The 20686-nt window shown below is 33.9% G+C and overlaps 1 protein-coding gene across 4 annotated transcripts in view; it reads left to right on the forward strand.

Moving 5' to 3' along the window:
- Window positions 1-20686, forward strand: part of CDH7 (cadherin 7) — a 126387-nt gene that overhangs the window by 92345 nt on the left and 13356 nt on the right. For 3 of the 4 annotated variants that reach the window (XM_039342272.1, XM_039342273.1, XM_039342275.1), the window contains 6 exons: window positions 4010-4177; window positions 5994-6181; window positions 9995-10248; window positions 14173-14309; window positions 15081-15202; window positions 17307-17424. In XM_039342272.1, coding sequence (XP_039198206.1) covers window positions 4010-4177; window positions 5994-6181; window positions 9995-10248; window positions 14173-14309; window positions 15081-15202; window positions 17307-17424 — 987 coding nt within the window. Of the gene's footprint in view, window positions 1-3180; window positions 3368-4009; window positions 4178-5993; window positions 6182-9994; window positions 10249-14172; window positions 14310-15080; window positions 15203-17306; window positions 17425-20686 lie in introns of those variants that run through there. The other variant, XM_039342274.1, reaches the window with a different exon arrangement.

A 20686-nucleotide genomic window follows, 5' to 3' on the forward strand; every position in this document is an offset into this window, starting at 1 on the left:
TTGCCTGTCTATAACTTTAAGTTATTCTCTTTCTTTCAACTTATCAGAAGAATGACTGCTTCCAAGAAGATCTGATTATTATTATTATTTATTATTATTATTATTATTATTATTATTATTATTATTATTATTATTATTATTATTTGCCAAAGACCTAAGAAGACCATTCCTGGATCCCACTGTGTTGCGTAATGAAGTTGATACTGGTAAATCAACTTTGAACACCTAAGGGAAACAAATTATTGGGACCCTATTCAGTCTGAGTTCATGCCTAAATGGCCGGTGCAATAGCTCAGTGGCTAAAAAGCCAGGCTTGTTGGCTGGAAAGCTGGCAGCCCAGGTTTGAGACCCAAACTCCACATGACAGGGTGAGATCCCATCTTTGCCCCAGCTCCTGCCAGCCTAGCAGTTTGAAAGTATACAAATACAAGTAGATAAATAGGTACAACGTTGGTGGGAAGCTAACAGTGCTCCATGATGTCATGCTGCCACATGACCAAAGAAATATCTTTGGACAGCATTGTCTCAATGGCCTTGAAATGGAGAGCAGAACTGCCCCTTATAGTCAGCAATGGCTAGCAGAGTAAAATCCCCAGGGACTCCTTTACCTTTTTTTTTCCAGGCCTGAATATGGGACAGAGACAACATTGCTCATTTTCTTGGATGACCTATGTTGAGGCCTGGAGAGGGGTTGTCACTTCTCATGATCCTATTCGGCCTCTTCATACTTTTCAGTTCCACCGACCAATGTATTTCTCTGGAACACTTGCAGGGGACAAGGATTGAAGGCAATGTCTTGTATTGATTTTGCTTTTTTCTCAGTGATGAGTTAAATCAATATCTGTTACAAATCCCACATTTTCAGGAGGTTTTGGGGACGAAGCAAGAAGTTTCTGCTTTCAGCCCTCCTCCCTGTTAACATTTTAAAAAAATGTTTTAGAGGGCTTTTCCTTAAACTTTTTTGTGATGCTATCTTTGGTTTTTAATTTTGATTTATTCTTGTGTGTATTTGCTATAGATGGTACATTGTTGTTATTGTTGTCATGCATCAAGGTTTAGATGGTATGGTAGATGTTTATTAATGTTCTGTGTAATCTTCCAAGAGTCATTTAACGGTCGGATAGAAATGTATTTGATAAATACATAAATAATAATTAAATTGTGTAATGATTTTCAATGAATTTAAAATTATAAAGAAGATTAGCTATAATTGTGTGAAGTTCCAATACATTCTGGTCAAGGGTGGGAGTATTTTAAATTCAAAAGAAGAAGAAAAAAGTACTTCTGGAGCTGGGGATTACAAATATTAAGGATGATACAGAAGGCCACTACATCTTAGCTGATCATATATTTTGTCTTTTCTCAACTGGTGACATGGAACAATGGTGAGATAAAATCTTATATCTCTGCCTGCTGTACTGTACAACAATATGAAAACCTTCCTAGTTAAAGGAAGGATATTTAATTACCCAATGCTTATCTGCACAGTTGAATGGTAACAGAACAGTTGTTCTGTTCCTTTCTTCCCTCTTCTTTTAAATTTCAAAGAGTAATTACAAGTGACAAAGAGATGGCCAAATGGATAGCTCTAAAACAGCTTCAGACAATACAGTGCTTCAGCTACTACATCAGAGTTCTCTAATTATAGTGAGTAATTTTGCTTTGTTTTATTTTTAAGATATTAGCAAATTTAGAATAGCTTCATTTAAATGCACAGCATGGCACCAGATTATTAATAGTACCAAGATTGTACTGGGTCATTTACGGTTTGGGATTCTTAAGAAACTCATTTTGGCAGCATGGGAGTTTGGAAACAGAATGATAAATGGTATTATTCTTCCATGTTGTCAGTTCAATGGCAAAGAAAAAGGCTTTGACTATCTCTGTTTAACAAATCAGTCTGTGCACAGATTATACTGGAAATAGGAAATTAATGTCTTTCTTTCTTTTGTTGAGGGGAATTGCAACTCCTGCAGTTTCTTGCCATTAGATGTTGACAGGGTTACCTAATTTTTATTAGTTCCATTCTGTTTACATTGTAGCATTGGAAAAACTCAAGATACAATAGTAGCTTGCAATATCCCCATCATGTGATCTTATTCTTTTTTTTTTTTTTTTTTTACAAATTACTAGAAAAGCCTTAAAACAAGCAACTTTGAATAGTGAAAATCTCAGAGATTGAGACAAGGATTTATTTGCTATATCCAATGACTACCTTAAAAATGAAATAATTTTTATACCAAGGATAATCCATTTGTGAACAGTAACTCATTGTACCCAAAGTCTCCACACCATTTTATGGTTTGTCTCTGAGCTGTCGCCATATGTTCTTGACAGAAGCTTTTAACATTATAGAAATAAGATAGTCTTTTGGAATTTGGGCATTTAAAATGTAAGGACTACGAAGTCCCTTCCATTTTTTCCCCCAAAACTTCAACCACCACCCCTTATTGCTATTAGCTTTGCATAATATTGGAACTGTACATTTTGACTGCTTGTGCAATAATGCATTCCGAAATCCATTGAGTGTTCAGATTTTGAATTTGGAGCAAATAACAGTACTCTTTCCTTATGATTATACAACTTATGGTTTAACTGCATAGACGATAATTGTATGGTTTCAGGCACTGCAATTTTTTCAACTTTTAAAGAATGGGAATCATGATGTACTTCAGAACTTCCTGAATACATCCTGGTGGACATTATATAACACAGAATATTGAACAAGAGAATGTTGGCCCAGGAAGCTATTCTCATATTCTTCAGCTGCATTTACATATTGATTTGGACATATGTAATGACATCTAAAATATGGCAATTTGTTGCTCCATAGTATTCTTAGCAGTTCTAGTTATATTGAAAACATTCTACTTAGTTATAAGAATTTAATTTTAAGTATATGAATTTAAAAAACAATGTATTATGTGCAGTGTTGGTCTTTTAACTGGTGTAACCTAAATTGGGTTCACAACCAAGCAAGTCTGGGTCGTTTTATGAATCATTATTTTATTTTTCTTTAATGTTATTAAAGCAGTGGCATACAATATGTTAATATGACAAAGGGAAAATATGAAATACATAGGAAGTGGTCATATTGACTGTATTTTGAAAAATTTAGTTTTAATATTAAATTGTCCTAATCACATCTACTTTTTTGTCCCAGCCCCATCCAGTGGGATATTTCAGGTGACCCTCAGTTTTAAAAAAGCTGGTGTATCTGTCATTTAAAACATAGAGAAAGAAAGAACATTAAGTATGGGAAAGGCAAATAATGTCATGGAAGAGTGAAACAAAAGAAATAACGCTAGCAAGAAAATCGGCAACAGTGAAGTAGGACTGATAAACCTGATTGGGCTTAAAAATACAGGTAGTCCTTGACTTACAACAGTTTATTTACTGACTGTTCAAAGTTATAACAGCACTGAAAAAAGGGTAACATAAACATTTTTCCTACTTACAACCCTTGCAGCATGCCCATGGTCACATGATCAAAATTTGGATGTTTGGCAACTGACTCATATTTATGATGGCTGCAGTGTCCCAGAGTCAAATGGGGAAGCTAGATTCACTTAGCAACCATGTTACTAACTTAACAAATGCAATAATTCACTTAACAACTGTGGCATAAAATGGGGCAAACTCACTTAACAAATGTTTCACTTAGCAACATAAACTGTGGTCATAATCTGAGGACTACCTGTAGTTCCTGGAGGTAAAAGGTTGATGATCATTTGGTCATGCCATATACTGGGCAAGAGAAAGACTCTGTATCTTTTGCTGGATATTTAAAATTAGTGATCATTTGACATAAGTGGGCCTGCCTAGAGTTAATACTTTCTGAATGATGCTCACTAAAATATGTGATAATTTAAGTCATGGTAGTTCAGAATTTTATATTATGTTTTGGGAAAATAGGGGATACAAATACAAATGTTGCTGCTGTATGTCCATGCTTAGCAACTGACAAGATAGTTACCACTACTTTATGTACTATTTTGTTATACTTTAGGTATTATCAAGACTGCGCTTCCCAATATGGACCGAGAAGCAAAAGACCAATATTTGCTTGTCATTCAAGCCAAGGATATGGTTGGTCAAAATGGGGGTCTTTCTGGAACCACCTCTGTCACTGTTACCCTGACTGATGTCAATGATAATCCACCACGATTTCCCCGCAGTAAGTTTCTATAGGTGATAATTAAAGGTAATTTGCACAGTAACAAATTTATATGGATATGCTACTTAGAATGGCTAAAATTCAGCTACTTAATGGCTGGAATTAATTTTGGACAAAGATTAAAATTATGAATTAAATTTCTTTCAGCTTCTTTAGCTGTTTCTTAATAGAAAATGCTGATTCCAGACAATAGCTGGATATTTTTTTTATAAATCCTGATAATGTAGAGTTCCTAATGTTTCCTTGAATCATCCAAATATATTTTCTTTGAGGATTCATACCTATTAATTGCCACTGAAGATGGAAAGACATGAATTTAGAGAAATGGGGAATGCCAATGATAATAATAAAAGTTATTATGGAATATAAAGCAAATATAAATTGTCACTCATGCTCTACTTTGAATTGGTTATTATCCAACAGTGTAACCACTGATATTTGCCTTTGCCTTTAATTTCAAAACTCCCTAATATTTGTAACAACTTATATTTTGAAAACCAAAAAGTCTCAAAACTAGTTTTCCCTTGATACTCATTCTTATGATCTCTTATTCGAAGGAAGGAAGGAAGGAAGGAAGGTGGAGGGAGGGAGGGAGGGAGGGAGGAAGGAAGGAAGGAAGGAAGGAAGGAAGGAAGGAAGGAAGGAAGGAAGGAAAAAAATCAATATGGGGAAAAACCAGAAACAGTCTGCCTTCCGTTCCATGGCTAAATCAAAAAAGAAAAAGAAATCTGTTTCCACATTTCAGTTATCCTATTTTTCAACAATATTATATTTCCCTGCTTTTCTTATAGTCCCATTGCAAAAGAAAGTTACCTTAATATGGAGAATATATACAAATTGTTCAAATTAGCTTCTTTACAAGTGAAAAAGAAAGTGGAAATTTTATTTTACCCCCATTTTAAATTACTTAGACAAATAATAAAATGTGGTTTTATTCAGTTTCCAGAAGTGGAAAAATTGTGGTATCTGTTTCTGTTTTCTTAAACTGTAATCTGATCAATTTCAGTTTGATCCACAGAAAATTCAATACAGTGCAAGACTAGAATTTGTCTCAATTATTTGACATGAAAAAATTGTCTCCTTAAGACACAATAAAGATTTATCTGTGATCCTACAAATTCATTTATTATTTTCCTTTAGTGGCTTGAGACCTATAGAAGCTAAAATTTCATTGGAAGTAGATTCCCCTTTGACAAAAACATTAAGTTATATATTATTTTCAACAATGAATTTGTGCATCATTGTTCTCAAAGAAATATAGACTGAATTAGAAGAGCAGAAAATGCCGTCGCAAAAGTCAATAGCTTTCACATTTTATTCTGAAAATTATGCATAAGAGTTGATTGTGGCATTCCAGTGAACTGTCAATAAATCAACAAAAATATTATCTCATGTTCATTGTAGCTTTAGTGTACACTGTCAAGGGACAGATCACTACCTTTCTTATATAATTAAATCCTACTGAGAGTCCAGAACAGAGAATACTGCTGTTATATACTTGGATATCCCCCACTTCCATTTTTTTTTCCCTTAAGAAGTAAAAACTGCTTGTGTTTATTCCTGGGAATTCTGCATTTTAGACAGAAATTCTGGATGAGTTATGTATTTTTTCCATGCTGTATTTATACATGGTAGTATAGAATAAAGGAGTAATGGAGTAAAGGATGCAGAAGACCATAGATGGGCTTATAGAAACAAAATGCATTGCTTCAAAGCTGTCCTCATTTTCTATCTACGGTTTACTGTTAATAAGGAAGGTCACAGATTAAAAGATCTATGAACCATAAAGATTCACTAATCACTTTTAATTTTATAGGATCATACCAATATAATGTTCCAGAATCACTCCCTTTGGCCTCAATGGTGGCTAGATTAAAGGCTGCAGATGCCGATGTAGGGGCTAATGCTGAAATGGAATATAAGATTGTGGATGGTGATGGTTTGGGTGTTTTCAAAATTTTAGTGGACAAGGAGACGCAAGAAGGAATTATTATGATACAAAAGGTAAGATTGGTTTATTTTGTGTGTGTGTGTTTTGGGATTCAAGTAAGTCATTCAATAATAGATGAAATATTTATCTAGAATATATGATTTTACTAAAATGTATTTTAGTATATGCACTGTTTTTGCTTTTTTACAATTGTAGAAATTAATAAAAGGTGCAGAAAGAAAGGTGATCATATTGCTGTAAATTCCACTTAAATTTACAGAAAAATAGACAAAATATGTTTATATGACCCAAGAACAATTTGTCTAAAAATGTTAAAAATGCATTTCTGCAGTACAGGACTCAGTTGTTTATTAGATAATTTAGTAGTATTTAAATTTTAATGATTAATAAAATGAAGCAAAATTCTAATTCAAACATCTTAACATGATTGAGCAATATTCAGAGATATCCTGCATTAGTTTGCAAATGGGAATATGATATAAATTACATTATTTAAAATTTATCATTTTATCTGTATGAGTCTTAATATTGATCGCTGGAAATTTAGATGAGGTGAGGATCTAAAGAGCTAAAACTAGCACATAGATATTAATCAAGCCTTCAAGCTTTATTCACTGTACTAAAGAATTAGAATTGTCCCTTTAACCTTCAGGATAGTTGTTACAATTTGTGAATTGTTAGTTTGCTATTATATCACAAATCCATATTTTAGTCATAGTAATCCGAAGACTGGCTCAATGATCATTAGTATCAAAGTACATAAATCATTTTAATTCAAAGCTAAATAGAAAAATGTTTATGGAGTGGTACCTTTACATTATAATCCAAAGTATCTTCATTGCTTTAATTTGAATTTACTTTGCTTTCTAACATAATATGCATCCAAGGATGTTACAATAATGCTATACACAAGGAAATCAATGTGGTGCTTATTTTAGATCAATTTTTTTAAAATCAGCAATTGAGTCTGAAAGACCCATCTACCAAATCAAGTCAACCTCTCCTTTTCTCCAGTCAGCAGTACTTGGTGCAGTGAGAAAATGGTACCAATTGTGCTGAGTAGTTTCTACTGATCTGCAACTGTGTGAAAGTGCTTTGCCATTGGTTCCTTTCTAGCATTAAGAGAGAAATTTATCCAAGATCACCCAGTTGGTTTTGTGCCAAGGTGGGACTAGAACTCTTGGTCTCCCGGTTTCTAGTCTGATGCCTTAACCGCTACAACAAATTGGCTCTGATTATTATTATATCATATGATTTTGAATTAATGGCTACCCATCTCATAAGAATAACTTATATGGATAGTGTACAATGATTAAAACAAAAAACAAAAAATTATAACCTCATCTCACACACACACACACACACACACACACACACACAAAATCACATTACCAGCAGAGCATGCTTAACCTCCTGGCCCAATTGCCTCGGGAAACTGCCAGTCTTTAGGATCTTATGAAAAGCTAAGAGGGATGAGGCCGTCTGTATTTTCAGAGGGATACTTTCCATAGGGCAGGCACTGTCTCATGAAGACGTATCTCCAAGATGCAAAAAGATGACACTGTTTGAAAAGGATTCTGAACACGCTCTTTCTGCTAGATATGGTGGGCCAAGCAAAAACATGGGAGAGATGGTCTCTGAAAATGTGTGGCTATTTGGAGTGTTATCCAAATAATTTGCTGAATATGAAAGTGTCCCAGGTGACCAGTTGTCAAATGACTGTTCAGTAGACAGAATAATATGGAAATTTATGCATTTCATTATTTAACAATGGTGAAGTTAGATAGTACACCATTGGTGAGAAGCTTTTAGTGTTGTCCTGGAATCTCTTAATGGAGTTGGAACAGTCCCTGTGATAATTTGAAATATTACACTTCCTCATATGTACATTAAATTTGTTATAAAAACATATAGTAGTTATAGAAATGGACTGGGTTTATGTCAAAACTCTGATTAAAACAAACTAAAAGCTACAATAAAGGTGTGGCACCATGATCATAACTTACTATAGTATGAATAAGATTATGCTGAAGCATATGATTAGGGGTATGTACAAAATGGGAAACATTTTATTTTAAGTTCAGAACAAAACAATCCCTCACTTAAGAACATTCTAAGTTTAGTGTATCCTCAAAGAACAAAAACTTGAAATGGCTCCCATATTTTATTCTGATTTTGAAACTAAACTCTCATTGGAAATGTGTTTTATTTTGGTCTCAGAACATTTGAAAAGAAAATTACCTGTATCAAGACTAAAGGTCTGCTGAGGTTGAAATAACCTCTGCCTCCATGACCTCTTTATTGTTCAGTGTATTAAAGTTCACCACTTTTATTTCATGTGATGTGCCCTATCTTCTACATAGAGCTTTTGAAGGAGGAAGAAAAATATCTAAGAGAATGATATTCTTTTCTGAAGTGATGAATCTTCATATTTTGCTATAATGCTGTGCTCCGACTGCTTTCTAATGGACTGAGTCATTAAGTGGGTTTCATGATTAGCATTTCAGATATTAAAATAAGTATATTCATTTTAGTATTTAGATAATTTTCAAGACCTTTCCAGATAGTGCACAGCAATACCAGTAATAATAAGAGATAAGAAAAAAACCCTATTCTGATTCAAAAGAGGAAAACATAAAAACGTTACTCAAAATAGGAAATTCTAGGTATGGCACATTTCATTTCCTTTGTTTATTATCAGCTTGTGTGCTTTAGATCTATCACGAATTATTTCTAAGACATGGTAGTAGTAGCATAGAAGAGCAGATATGCATAATCAGACTAACAAAAAAAAGTCCTTCACATAGTTTAGATTTGCTTCCCTATAATGGCAGGTGAAAGTTGCTAGGAGATGATACTAGAATCTTAAAACTCTAAACAAGGTATCCACAGTCATTGGCACTCTTGTAGGGCATGGGGAGAAGTCAGCATATGCAGACACATCCACAAGGAACCATAAAGGTTGGTGCCTGTCTTTTCTGAATGTGCTCAATGACCGTGAACTGAAAAAGCAAGCTGTCGAACAACTGAATCTGTGTTCTCAGATCTGACCTTGTCTGTCATGCAACTTGTTTTTGTCAGTTTCTTCCATTATAATACTCTGAATTTCAGTAACGGTGATCAGCATTCTTAATCAATCTGATTTTCATGTTTGATTCTGAGATTAGCAGTATTTCAATCAGTTTTCATGCAACTGATTTATATCATTCAAACACAGTTCTGCATATTCAGAAAATATGATTATGCATGTAATTATTTATTAGTAGTAGTTTGGAATGTATCTAATTACTAGTTTGCCCACCCCACACAAAACAAACTCATAGGTATGTAAAAATAGAGGAAATCATCCAGCAGTAATACTAATACATATTATTGGTTTGATTATTTCAGACTGTTATATATAGTAACTCAGAAAATTAACAATGAAAACAAATGTGGTTCAATTCTCAGTACAAACTATTACCCACATTATGTAATACTATTATTCCAGCATGCAGCCATTTTAATGGAAAGTTTTCCTATAAAAGTTTCTAGAGGTTAGAAATTTCTACATGGCTCCACAATCCTTTACATTTATAGGACATTCATCTGTGTAATGGATATGGGACTGAAAGCAGCAGAATCATTCATCTTGGAAATACGTCCATTTCACTCCAGTTCTCTCCCACATAACTTCTCAATACCATATTCCAAGTATCTTGCATTGATTGTAAAAATCTCATTTGGAGTTGTAAACATTTATTGTATATAAAGTTGTTAGGGCTGTTGGAAAGACTTGACATTTTTGTATCCAAAGATGGGAAAAACCTGTGTATTCCTGGGAGTCTTAAGTCAAAGTCTTTGCTAATTGAACTTTGCCATTCTAGGAGCTGGATTACGAAACAAAGACCAGCTACACACTGAGAATTGAAGCAGCAAATAAGCAGGTAGATGCCCGCTTCTTAAGCCTTGGACCATTCAATGATGTGACAACAGTCAAGATTATTGTGGAGGATGTAGATGAACCACCCATGTTTAGTTCACTTTCGTACAGCATGGTGGTATCTGAAGCAGCTAAAGTAGGCACTATTATTGGTACTGTAGCAGCCCATGATCCAGATGCATCTAACAGTCCTGTCAGGTAATTTGATAGCTCATTTCCAGTTTTTCTTTTCATTTTCAGGGTATTCAACTGTTTATTCTTTTCATTTATTTATTCCTGTTATATGTTGCTTTCCTCACAGGAATATTTGAAAGTACAAGGTCTTTGGTAGAATCCAGTGCTGATTTTTCACTTCTGTCAGTTCAGCTGGAGGAACAACTTTATTCTCTCACTTTATTTTCTTCCTTTATAATCCCAAAGTTGAAGACCAGGACGGTTCTTAAGAAACTGGGAAGGATGCTACAAAATGTATCTCCTAAACAGCCACACATATGTACCTACAATCACACATGTGAATCTTTCTTTCTCTCTCTTCTCCACCCCACTCTCTCTCTGTGTGAGAGACAGAGACAGAGAAAACATGGTAGTTATTTGGTCAAGTGAAACAAGGTTCCATTTCACTTAATGTCAGTGAAATTGTGTACAAGTATATTAACAAGGACTGTGCAGGGAATGCCAAAGATCTTTTTAAACAGCTTCACTAAGCTGTTAAGAGACGGAAGCAGCTAAATCTGCATAATATTAATTTGTTTTTCTGTTGTAATTGCAAATAGGTTTAATTCTTTGGAGCACAGCAATTTATAAACATTTAAATAGGTAAATACTACTTCATCAGTATTCTAGACTACATTGCAATGGTTTTGTGGCATTTGTACAATACAGGGAGAGAGACAATATGCATCATAAATGAAATCTGGGGGAAATATTCCATAGATGACAAGAATTTCTCATTATCCACTTTTGTTCTCTCTAAATTATATCAAACACTGTTCACAAATAGATTATTTCTAGAAACAAAATCACTCCTGGATATTGCTTCAGTATTTATTTTTCAAAAATGTTCATATGTATATGAATAGGTATAGTGTGTGTGATGTACTTATTTTGTGTGTGAATGTATGTATTTTAGTTTGTGGCATTAGATTGGCTGAAAACGAACTTCTTCAAAATAATTTAATGTTGAATGTAATGAAGAGCAGAAAGGGCTTGATAGCTATGCAATTATAACTTAGACATGCCAGATTTCTAGTGTTTTATTTGAGCCAAAACTGATATCTGTTTTGAAAAGGATAAGGACAAAATGCTTGAAACAATGTTATTAGATTACATAATCAGTTGAATGGTTTTCAAGAAAGTACACAAATGGCTTCCATTCCGACTGTTTATTAGCAGCATTGAATAATAGTAGACTTAATAACTTAAAGGGTTAAAAGTTGACCAGAAATTAAATTCCACCTACATGGTCTATCAAGAATGATTAGGTTATGAAGCTGACCAACAATATCTCTATTACCGAACGTGAAGAGTTTTACCAGTTTGGCATTCATATATATCCTTAGTGGGAGAATTTAAAGCAAGCCAAACCATACCAATTAAGCTTTTACACAGATACATTCCTGTAAAAAAAGAAAAGTTCAGCAAAGCGCAAGTGATTCAAAGGATGGGGAAAAGGATATTAAAGCTTTGTAGGTATAAAAACATATTTTTACAATCTTGTATGTGGTTATGAGAATTCAAATCCAGCACATATGGATTGGAAATTATGGCAACCTGCTACTGCATGTTACCCAGTCAATGTATGTTTTTAAAAAAAATTGAGCATTTTCATTAAGTCAAGAAACATAATAATTCACAAGCATAAAATAAATGAGGTTATGAATTACAGTATTAAAACCTCAAGAGCACTGTGTTTATTACTTATATGATACTGCTTAAAAGAAGAGTAGGAAAAATGGAATCAGAATGCTGTAACTGAAAACAGAATGTCTCAAGTAATTTAATCCCTCTACATGATAGTATACACGATAACAGCAGTATTTCTGATAATAGTTATACGTTTAAGGCAGAATGAGAGAAAGCTTCTATTGTAACTCATATGTTAAGATGATCAAAAATAAAATCTTCCCACAACAGACAGGAGCCCAAACAGAATATACTCTAGATTGGAATCTGAATTTTATTTCATAAACTCTTTATGTTTTTGGGACCCTATCTTTCTGTTTTGTAAAATGAAGGCAAAATGACTTCATCTGACTTTTAGCTATAGCAATAGCACTTAGAGTTATATATGTGTTTTACAGCCCTCTCTAAGCAGTTTACAGAGTCAGCATATAGCCCCCAACAATCTGGGTCCTCATTTTACCGACCTTGGAAGGATGGAAAGCTGAGTCAACAAACCGCAAGAAAGGTTGCAAAATAAGAAAATTGTAGAACTTTTTGCAAAATTTTAATGCAAGTTATTGTAAGAATCCAGTTGCCCTAGTTACTTTTCTGTAATGTTCTTTTTTAAAACTGCAATAATAATAAGAAAAAAATATGACAAAAGCTCATTGTTACCTATGCTAGTCAGTTTGTAAAGAGTCTCTCTCTATATTCCAATCTCCCTTTTTTTAAAATCCTGCAAGATCAATATATTATTGTTCCACATAAAAAGATCATTTTCTTGAATCTTCAAATAATCTTTATGACTGAGCCACAGATGTAGATTTCCATATTAAAATATCAACTGGATGGCTGCTACCTGCAACCAATTTCATATCCTAACTCTTAAATATCCATCTTTTTGATCAAAAGTTAACTGAAGTTTTTGCTTTGACATATATCTACATTTTATTTGATTAGGAATAATTTTGGCAGAATGTAGAAAAAATATATGTATAGAAGGATATTCTTTTGCAAACCATGGTTTTATAAAATTCAATATTTTGTCAGGATTGTTGAACTAGCTGATGAAAGGTCTACATTTCTCTGCCATTTGTATCTCCCATTGCTGCATGACGAAAAGAGATGAAAATTCTGAAATGATAACATCATTATAATTAGTAAAGCTCTGGAACTTATATGAAAGAGTCATATCTCTCTCTGTACTCATTTGTTTTAATCAATTATAGTGTTATTGCCATCCTCCTAAATTACTCCTTTTCTTTATTTGCTCACTTTCCCGATGAACTTAAATCAAATTATGGATTCTGTGGAAAATTCTAGTTAAGCCATTTACTCCACTACTGTTTAAATCATGCCACAAGCTCTTTGTCATTCTTGAAGTACTGCCCTGCACACAAAAAAGCTTTATGTAGAATGATTCATACTACCAGTGTGTGAGAACTCTGATTTTATACTTTTATTGTGATGGCAGGAACATGATTTAGAGTTATCTTATTATCCTGTCAACATACCCAAGTCTGGAAGCATTTGTAATGAATCTCAAAGGATATGGCTTTTCACAATGAGGGTAACCGCACCATTGAGCATTTGGATAATCTCTCTTTCTTCTTTGCTGTTTATTTTTGCTTTGACATTTTCTTTCAAAAGAATTTGGAGGAAGAAAGGAGCATGTTTAAGCCAAAGGAGTACAGTGATAAGAAGTTGAGCTGTATGATGGCGATCAAACTCCAGCAGCAAGTGTGATGATACATAATCCCTGATTTATTCTCTGATTTCCTTATCCATCCTTTTTCTGCCTCTAAAGTAATTTTTTAAAAAGTGTTCCATCTCAAGCTCTGATGGAAATAGAATGGGTTAATATGAAGTGGCTGATTTCCAGATTTATTGTCTGTTATGGTTACACTATAGTCACATGTAGAGTATCCCCTCCCATCCGCCCACCCCAAAAACCTCAAAATAACAGAAAAAAAAGAATATGCTTGTGATCTCCCTTTTCCCTTAAGAAAAGTGTTATGGAATATAGGAACTAAGCTACCACAGTGCATTTTACAGAAGCAGATAACATTGTATAATGCACTTTCTTTGTTTAGGAAGATAATAAAAGGTCAGCTTCAAAAAAAAATTTAGACGAAGAGAGAAAATAGTAAAACTCTTTCACCTTAATGTGAAATCAATAAAACATTTTTAACAAACTGCAATTATACATACATCAAAAATTTGCTTTCATCTTTCATCCAGGTATTCAATAGATCGAAATACAGACTTAGAAAGGTATTTCAATATTGATGCCAACACTGGGGTTATTACTACAGCAAAGACATTGGACAGAGAGACAAATGCTGTTCATAATATTACTGTCTTAGCAATGGAAAGCCGTAAGTTGCCAATTTTTTTAAAAAATGGAAACTTTATAAAGTGTTGATTTTCACTGTATTGGCTAAGCAAGTTTGAATCAAATCCTATATCAATGGAAGCTTCTAGCTATAAATAGAAATACAAAGAATTAATATTTATTCTATTCCATGATAATTCTCTGTATGTTAAAACTTCTATGTATCATAAGATAAAATGTGTGTCTGTTGTTGTAGAAACAGCTCTAATATTTTAATGTTGTATGCAAACTGCAGTAATCACTTTTATGGATTCAGAGATAGGAAGGAAATTGGTTAATAAATGGCATTAAAAGGACAATATAGAATTGATTGATCATGTAAGTCTTTGGAACCCTAGGATTATATTTGACATATTATGGATAACAGAGGTTTATTACTAATCTTTGTTACTGCAAATTGGAATTTACTGTGTGTAACTACTATGTCAATACCTACATTATCGTCAAAGAGAGTAGTTTCATTAGATTCTGCTGGTGATAGCTGAAACTAGAAAATTCAAGAAGCTGGGTAGATTACCCAGGTTTATTCCTTTGCATTTAGCTGAAGTAGTAAATAAGAGGTAGTGGAAATAAAAGGAGAACGTATCTAATAAATCATTGATTTGATGAGATATTGCAACTACTGCATTTTGCTGTTGTCATTGTCACTTCTTTTTCCACTGACAACTTCATTTTGTTAATGCAATTAAACATAATATATTAGATACTTGCAGACTTGGTTTATAATAAAATTCCCTTTTGTTCTTTTTATCAGAAAACCCTTCACAAATTGGGAGGGGATATGTGGCCATCACTATCTTGGATATTAACGACAATGCACCTGAGTTTGCCATGGATTATGAAACAACAGTCTGTGAAAATGCAGTACCTGGCCAGGTGTGGATTTATATTCAAAACAGCTTGATGATATTTTCTACAAAACAATAATTTAATTTACAGCGATGCCTCTTTTAAGTTAAAACATAATAAATTCATTTCAGTAAAACTGACATGTTGATTTGAAGCTAAAATAAGCACTAACTAGGTCTGAAACCTTTATTATCCAAGATCCCACTGCAAAACTCTACAGGTGAATCTACGTTACACACAGCTTGGAACATCTTCTAGACTTCTTAACTGATGAAAATAACCCATTTCCATTCTTTTAGACATTTCTGGTTTCTGTTTTATACAATGCTTCTGTTCATACAATACTTCCTGGGAAGTTTAAGGACACATCAAAATCCCTAGATCACCCTTTCTCAACAAGTGCTCTGAAGAACATTAGTATCCCATGAGAGGTTGCTAGGAATTCCACAGGATTTTTTTTTTTTTTTTTTGAGGAATAGGGCCTTAATTATTTTTAATATTTATGAAAAGCCAACACTATCTTGGCTGTATTAAACGAGGGATAGAATCAAGATCAGGTGAATTGTTAATGACAATTTATAATGCCTTGGTAAGACCACACTAGGAATGTTGTATCCAGTTTTGGTGGCAACAATGTAAAAAAGATGTTGAGACTCTAGACGGAATGCAGAGAAGAGCAACAAAGATGATTAAGGGACTTGAATGTTGGAATTGGGTATATCTAGTTTAATGAAAAGAAGATCTGGGATGACATGATAGCAGTGTCCTATATCTCAGTGGTTGCCATAAAAAAGAGTGAGTCAACCTATTTTACAAAGCATGACTAAGAAGAAGAGATATGTAGTGTCAAGACAAATAGCAACATTTACATTTATTATCACATCCTGTGCTAAGTACATTGGGCTACAAATGTACTCCACAAATTTCGGTCAGCAGTTACAGCCTCCACATTCTTCCATTTAAGGTTAATGTTTTTCAGGTCTTGACTGATATTTAAGTGTACTAAACTAATTACTACAATTATTATTTATAATGCACTTATAGTTTCTTTTATTACTTAAAAATACACCTTGCATGGAATTTTTGGAGGGGCACTGGGGTTCTACCAAGGTTTTTAAGGACTATACATGAGCTTCAAGGTCTTCCCCTGTCATGTGGAAAAGGAAGCCTGCAACATATTTTTGAATCAGTTCTATTATTACATCTTGGGAAAATAACTGTCAGGGTAACAGAGTTCAAACATTTGAGTTTATGCTAAGTCCTTTAGGCAAAAGCTTAAGCTTTTAGTTTGATGGACCATTTGCCAGCTTCTTTAAAAATGATCTCTTTGGCCGACAGTATTTTTTTCTCTTAAAAGTAATTAAAATCACTGAACCCATCAAAGCTATCATTTCCCCTATTTGTTTCTTTTAAAAGTAATAATTTAATCTACTCTGTGGGGCTTTGAAATGGTAACATTGCCCAAAACAATATGAATTTGATTTTGGAAGTATTTTCAGGAAAATGTCTCGCCCTCAAAAGTGTTAAACAGGCCCGGATTACAGATCAGAATAACAACATTAAAATGTGTGATATAGTATGAATTGAAACGGCCTTATAATTTCTGTTTAATTCACCTGAAGTTAAATTTATAAATTAACAATATTTTTTTCCCTCAACACCCAGGGTGGCAAAAGAGGAAGTAAAGAAGAATATTTTTGTCATTTTTATTGTTCCAAGAATTACATACATGGAAATTTACTTCCCTCTTTCTAGAAACCCTTTCAAAACACTTTTGTTGTCTTTTGTTCCCAAAAATTGATATAAAAGTTCCACCACTTGGAGCCAATTTCAAAAAATAAAGTCTGTCTGAGAAAGTAAAATTTATTCTACTGATATATTATGTTATGGCAAGGGAGTAATTGAAAAGTGCCTGTCTTTTTTATCATGTTATTTTCCAGCAAGGAGAGCTGTTAAAAAAAAACCCCTTCAATATAGATTCCGAAAAGTACTTTTAATAAGAATAGATTTTAGGTCATATTACTATTTAAATGTTCTCTAAGAGTAATTATGTATTCTTAATACAAAATAATTACATTGTAATGAAAACAACCCAAAATCTGATATGAAGATGATGTTTTTCCCTCCTTAGATCATTCAAAGAATCAGTGCCATTGACAGAGATGACCCGCCTAGTGGTCATCAGTTTTCCTTCAGTTTGGCAGGAGATGCCACAAACAACCACAACTTCACATTACAAGATAATAAAGGTAAGGTATCAATCACGATTGCTAGCCTAAGGATATTTCAAAACAAACATGCTACCACTCTAAACACTGACTGTTACCTAGAGCAGGAGTGGGGAACCTTGGCTCTTTTATGACTTGTGGACTTCCCATGCTGGCTCAGGAATTCTGGGAGTTCAAGTCCACAAGTCACGAAAGAGCCAAGGTTCCCCACCCCTGACCTAGAGTAACTTCTTCGTCAGGAAAAAAATAATAATTAAAAGCCATCATACCTCAAAGTAATTTCTTATCTATAGATCCTCTGTCAAGGGAAAAAAAGGTGTTAGTTAAATCATTTCAGTCTAGGAACCAAACAGATGGGCTTCAAATCCTTTGTTAAATTAAATATTTTCACTTTTTTATTATTATTTTTTTTCTAAATGAAATTATACTTTAGAGCAGGGCTAGGCAACCTTGGCTCTTTTACGACTCGTGGACTTCAACTCCCAGAATTCCTGACCCAGCCAGGAAGTCCACGAGTCATAAAAGAGCTAAGGTTGCTTACTCCTGCTTTAGAGCATTTATTTATTTATTTATGAGACTTTTATACCGTTTTAAGTGCAAGCACTCTCTAAGCGGTGTACACTAGTAAGCAATGTATATATATATATTTACATTGCCCCCAACAATCTGGGTCCTCATTTTACCTACCCCGGAAGGATGGAAGGATGGAAGGCTGAGTCAACCTTGAGCCGGTGAGATTTGAACCGCTGACCTGCTGAACACAGCCAGCTAAAGTGGCCTGCAGTACTGCACTCTAACTGCTGCGCCACCTCGGCTCATGCATTAACATTACTGGGCTTCAGATTTAGATGTAGATTTTTTTTAAAAAAAATCCTGCAAATAATTCAAGGCAGCGAACATACCTAATACTCCTTCCTCCTCCTATGTTCCCCTAACAACAACCCTATGAGTTAAGTCAAGCTGAAAGATATTGACAAGCCCAAAGTCCCCCAGCTGGCTTCCGTGCCTATGGCAGAACTAGAACTCACAGTCTCCTGGTTTCTAGCCAGGTGCCTTAATACTTAACCAAATTGTTTTCATTTATAGGCTCCAGAAATACAGAAATAAACTTTTAAAAACTTGTGACAAAATATTTTTCCACACATTACTTGCAATATATATGTCACATCAATCATAAATTGGAGGCAAGAGCTAAAACTTCCACATTTCTGGCTGTTAGTGTCATTTCAGTCTCCTGAAAATAATCCTATATTCCTGATGGGTACATATTAGTATTGTTTTGCAAAGTTTTAATCTTGTTTTATTCATTTTTTAATATTGGATGATGAAGAAAAATCCTGGAGGAAACATTTTGTATCAGCCATGAGGCAGGTATCAGTAACAGAATGTGATTAACTCATTCTCCTGAAAGATATTGGTTCTTGGCCTGTAAATGATGTTCGGAAGGAGAAAAATCATTTTGCTTTACCCTTGATTCCAGGATTATTGACTTTCCAGGTTTGGTAGACTTGCCACCCTATCAAAGAAGGCATGCATTATTTTCCCCTTTTGTTTATACTGTACATATTTCTTGCTCTATTGTACTATTTTATTGCACTGGCCTTTTGATTCCTCTCACTGAACTTTCCCTGTCAGTTCTTCTATTGTTATTAGGCATTCCATATCAGTTATACTTCTGTTTTGAGACAACCGGAGTTGTGCTTCAAACTAGACAATCTGGTGATTTTCTGTCTTAAAGATGGACATGTTTTGGGTGATGAGGGGCCACACTCAACATTTTTTTCAAAAGAGGAACTTGTTTAGGTGTCAGCTATGGCTTTTGGATATGTAGTTTTACAATCCACCACTTGAGGATTATAGTTAATAAATAACTATAATAAATAAAAATAAAATAAATAAAATAAAAATAAATGCCTACTATAATTGAATATACAATGCAAAGTCTTCCAGAAATAAGACATATTTTAGTTGTAAAATATTAAAACTGGCAGTTTTTTTAAAAAAAAAATCCATTATCTATTAAATCCATTATCTATTTTTGTATGTAAACTGAAATCATTGCTATGACCTCATTTGAAGAACTTAAATATATTCCATTATCAAAATTAATTGTTCTTGTATCTGCTTAGCCCTGATCCTGAAGACTGAAACTGAGTTCAGTGTATATTTCTTTGATTTATGTATTAGTTTTAATAGCAGTTTTCAAATATAAATCAGGTGCCATTTTATTATTAGATTCTAAATGCAGTTCTTTAAATAGATAGCAATGTAATTTTTGTGTGAAGGACAAATGAATATTCAAAATTTGCATTTCTGATTCATTTGCACTCATTTTAATTTTTGAGATATACAGTATTTTCACATTAATGAATCATTTTCTGATAGATGTTCTTCTGACTACATAGATTGATTTCTTAAATTTTAATTTGAACATGCTAAGATTTGTTACAACAATATATTTTGTCAAGTTTATTAAATATATAGTATGTCCTGATAATTTAAGCATAAACCATGAGTGGCAAGTATGGTTTCCTATAGTATTTTCTTGGCAATGACCGGAACCTTGAACTGAATCTGGAAACAAACCATAAATGTGGGTTTATACAATATCATTAAGCATGAGGATGACTGTATTTGGTATTAGCTAAAGTTTCTTTTTGGTTTTCAAGGGTTGTCCAATGTTGAGTAAATTGCAAATACAAATGCAAATAGCAAGAGCATAAGGAAACATTTTCAGTCTGTACATTTCTAGCAACATCAAAACTACTTGGCAGAGACTGGACAGCCATTTGTCTGAAATGGTATAGGGTTTCCTGCCTGAGCAGGGGGTTGGACTAGATGACCTCCAAGGTCCCTTCCAACTTTATTATTATTAAGTATCCATAGCTTGACATAGTATTCACAGCTTCTCCAGCAGAAACCTGGAGTCCAGAAGGATCCCTTGGAGTACAAGCCTGCATTTTCAGGGGAGTGGAACTTCAAGAACAGCCAAAGTAGATTCTGAACCAAAAGCCACTCTGTCTTGCTTGGGTTGAATCTGATTCTGTATAAAACTGACTCATCAGTATATCATCAACATATTGATGATACCTGACTCCATACTAACAGATCATCTCATCCATGTAGATGTTAGACAAGATGAGGAAGAGAAATAAGCCCTGGGAACCTCATATTAATATTCTCCTGGGATTAATTTTCACCACTTGCCTGCTCAGGAAGAGGTGGAATCTTGGCCAATAGTCCCGCCCACTCCCAGCTCTCAGTGAAGCCCATAAATTTTCTG

Source organism: Crotalus tigris, unplaced genomic scaffold (assembly GCF_016545835.1).
Source record: "Crotalus tigris isolate CLP2741 ecotype Arizona unplaced genomic scaffold, ASM1654583v1 scf7180000017783.2778290, whole genome shotgun sequence".
NCBI classification, from domain to species: Eukaryota; Metazoa; Chordata; class Lepidosauria; order Squamata; family Viperidae; genus Crotalus; species Crotalus tigris.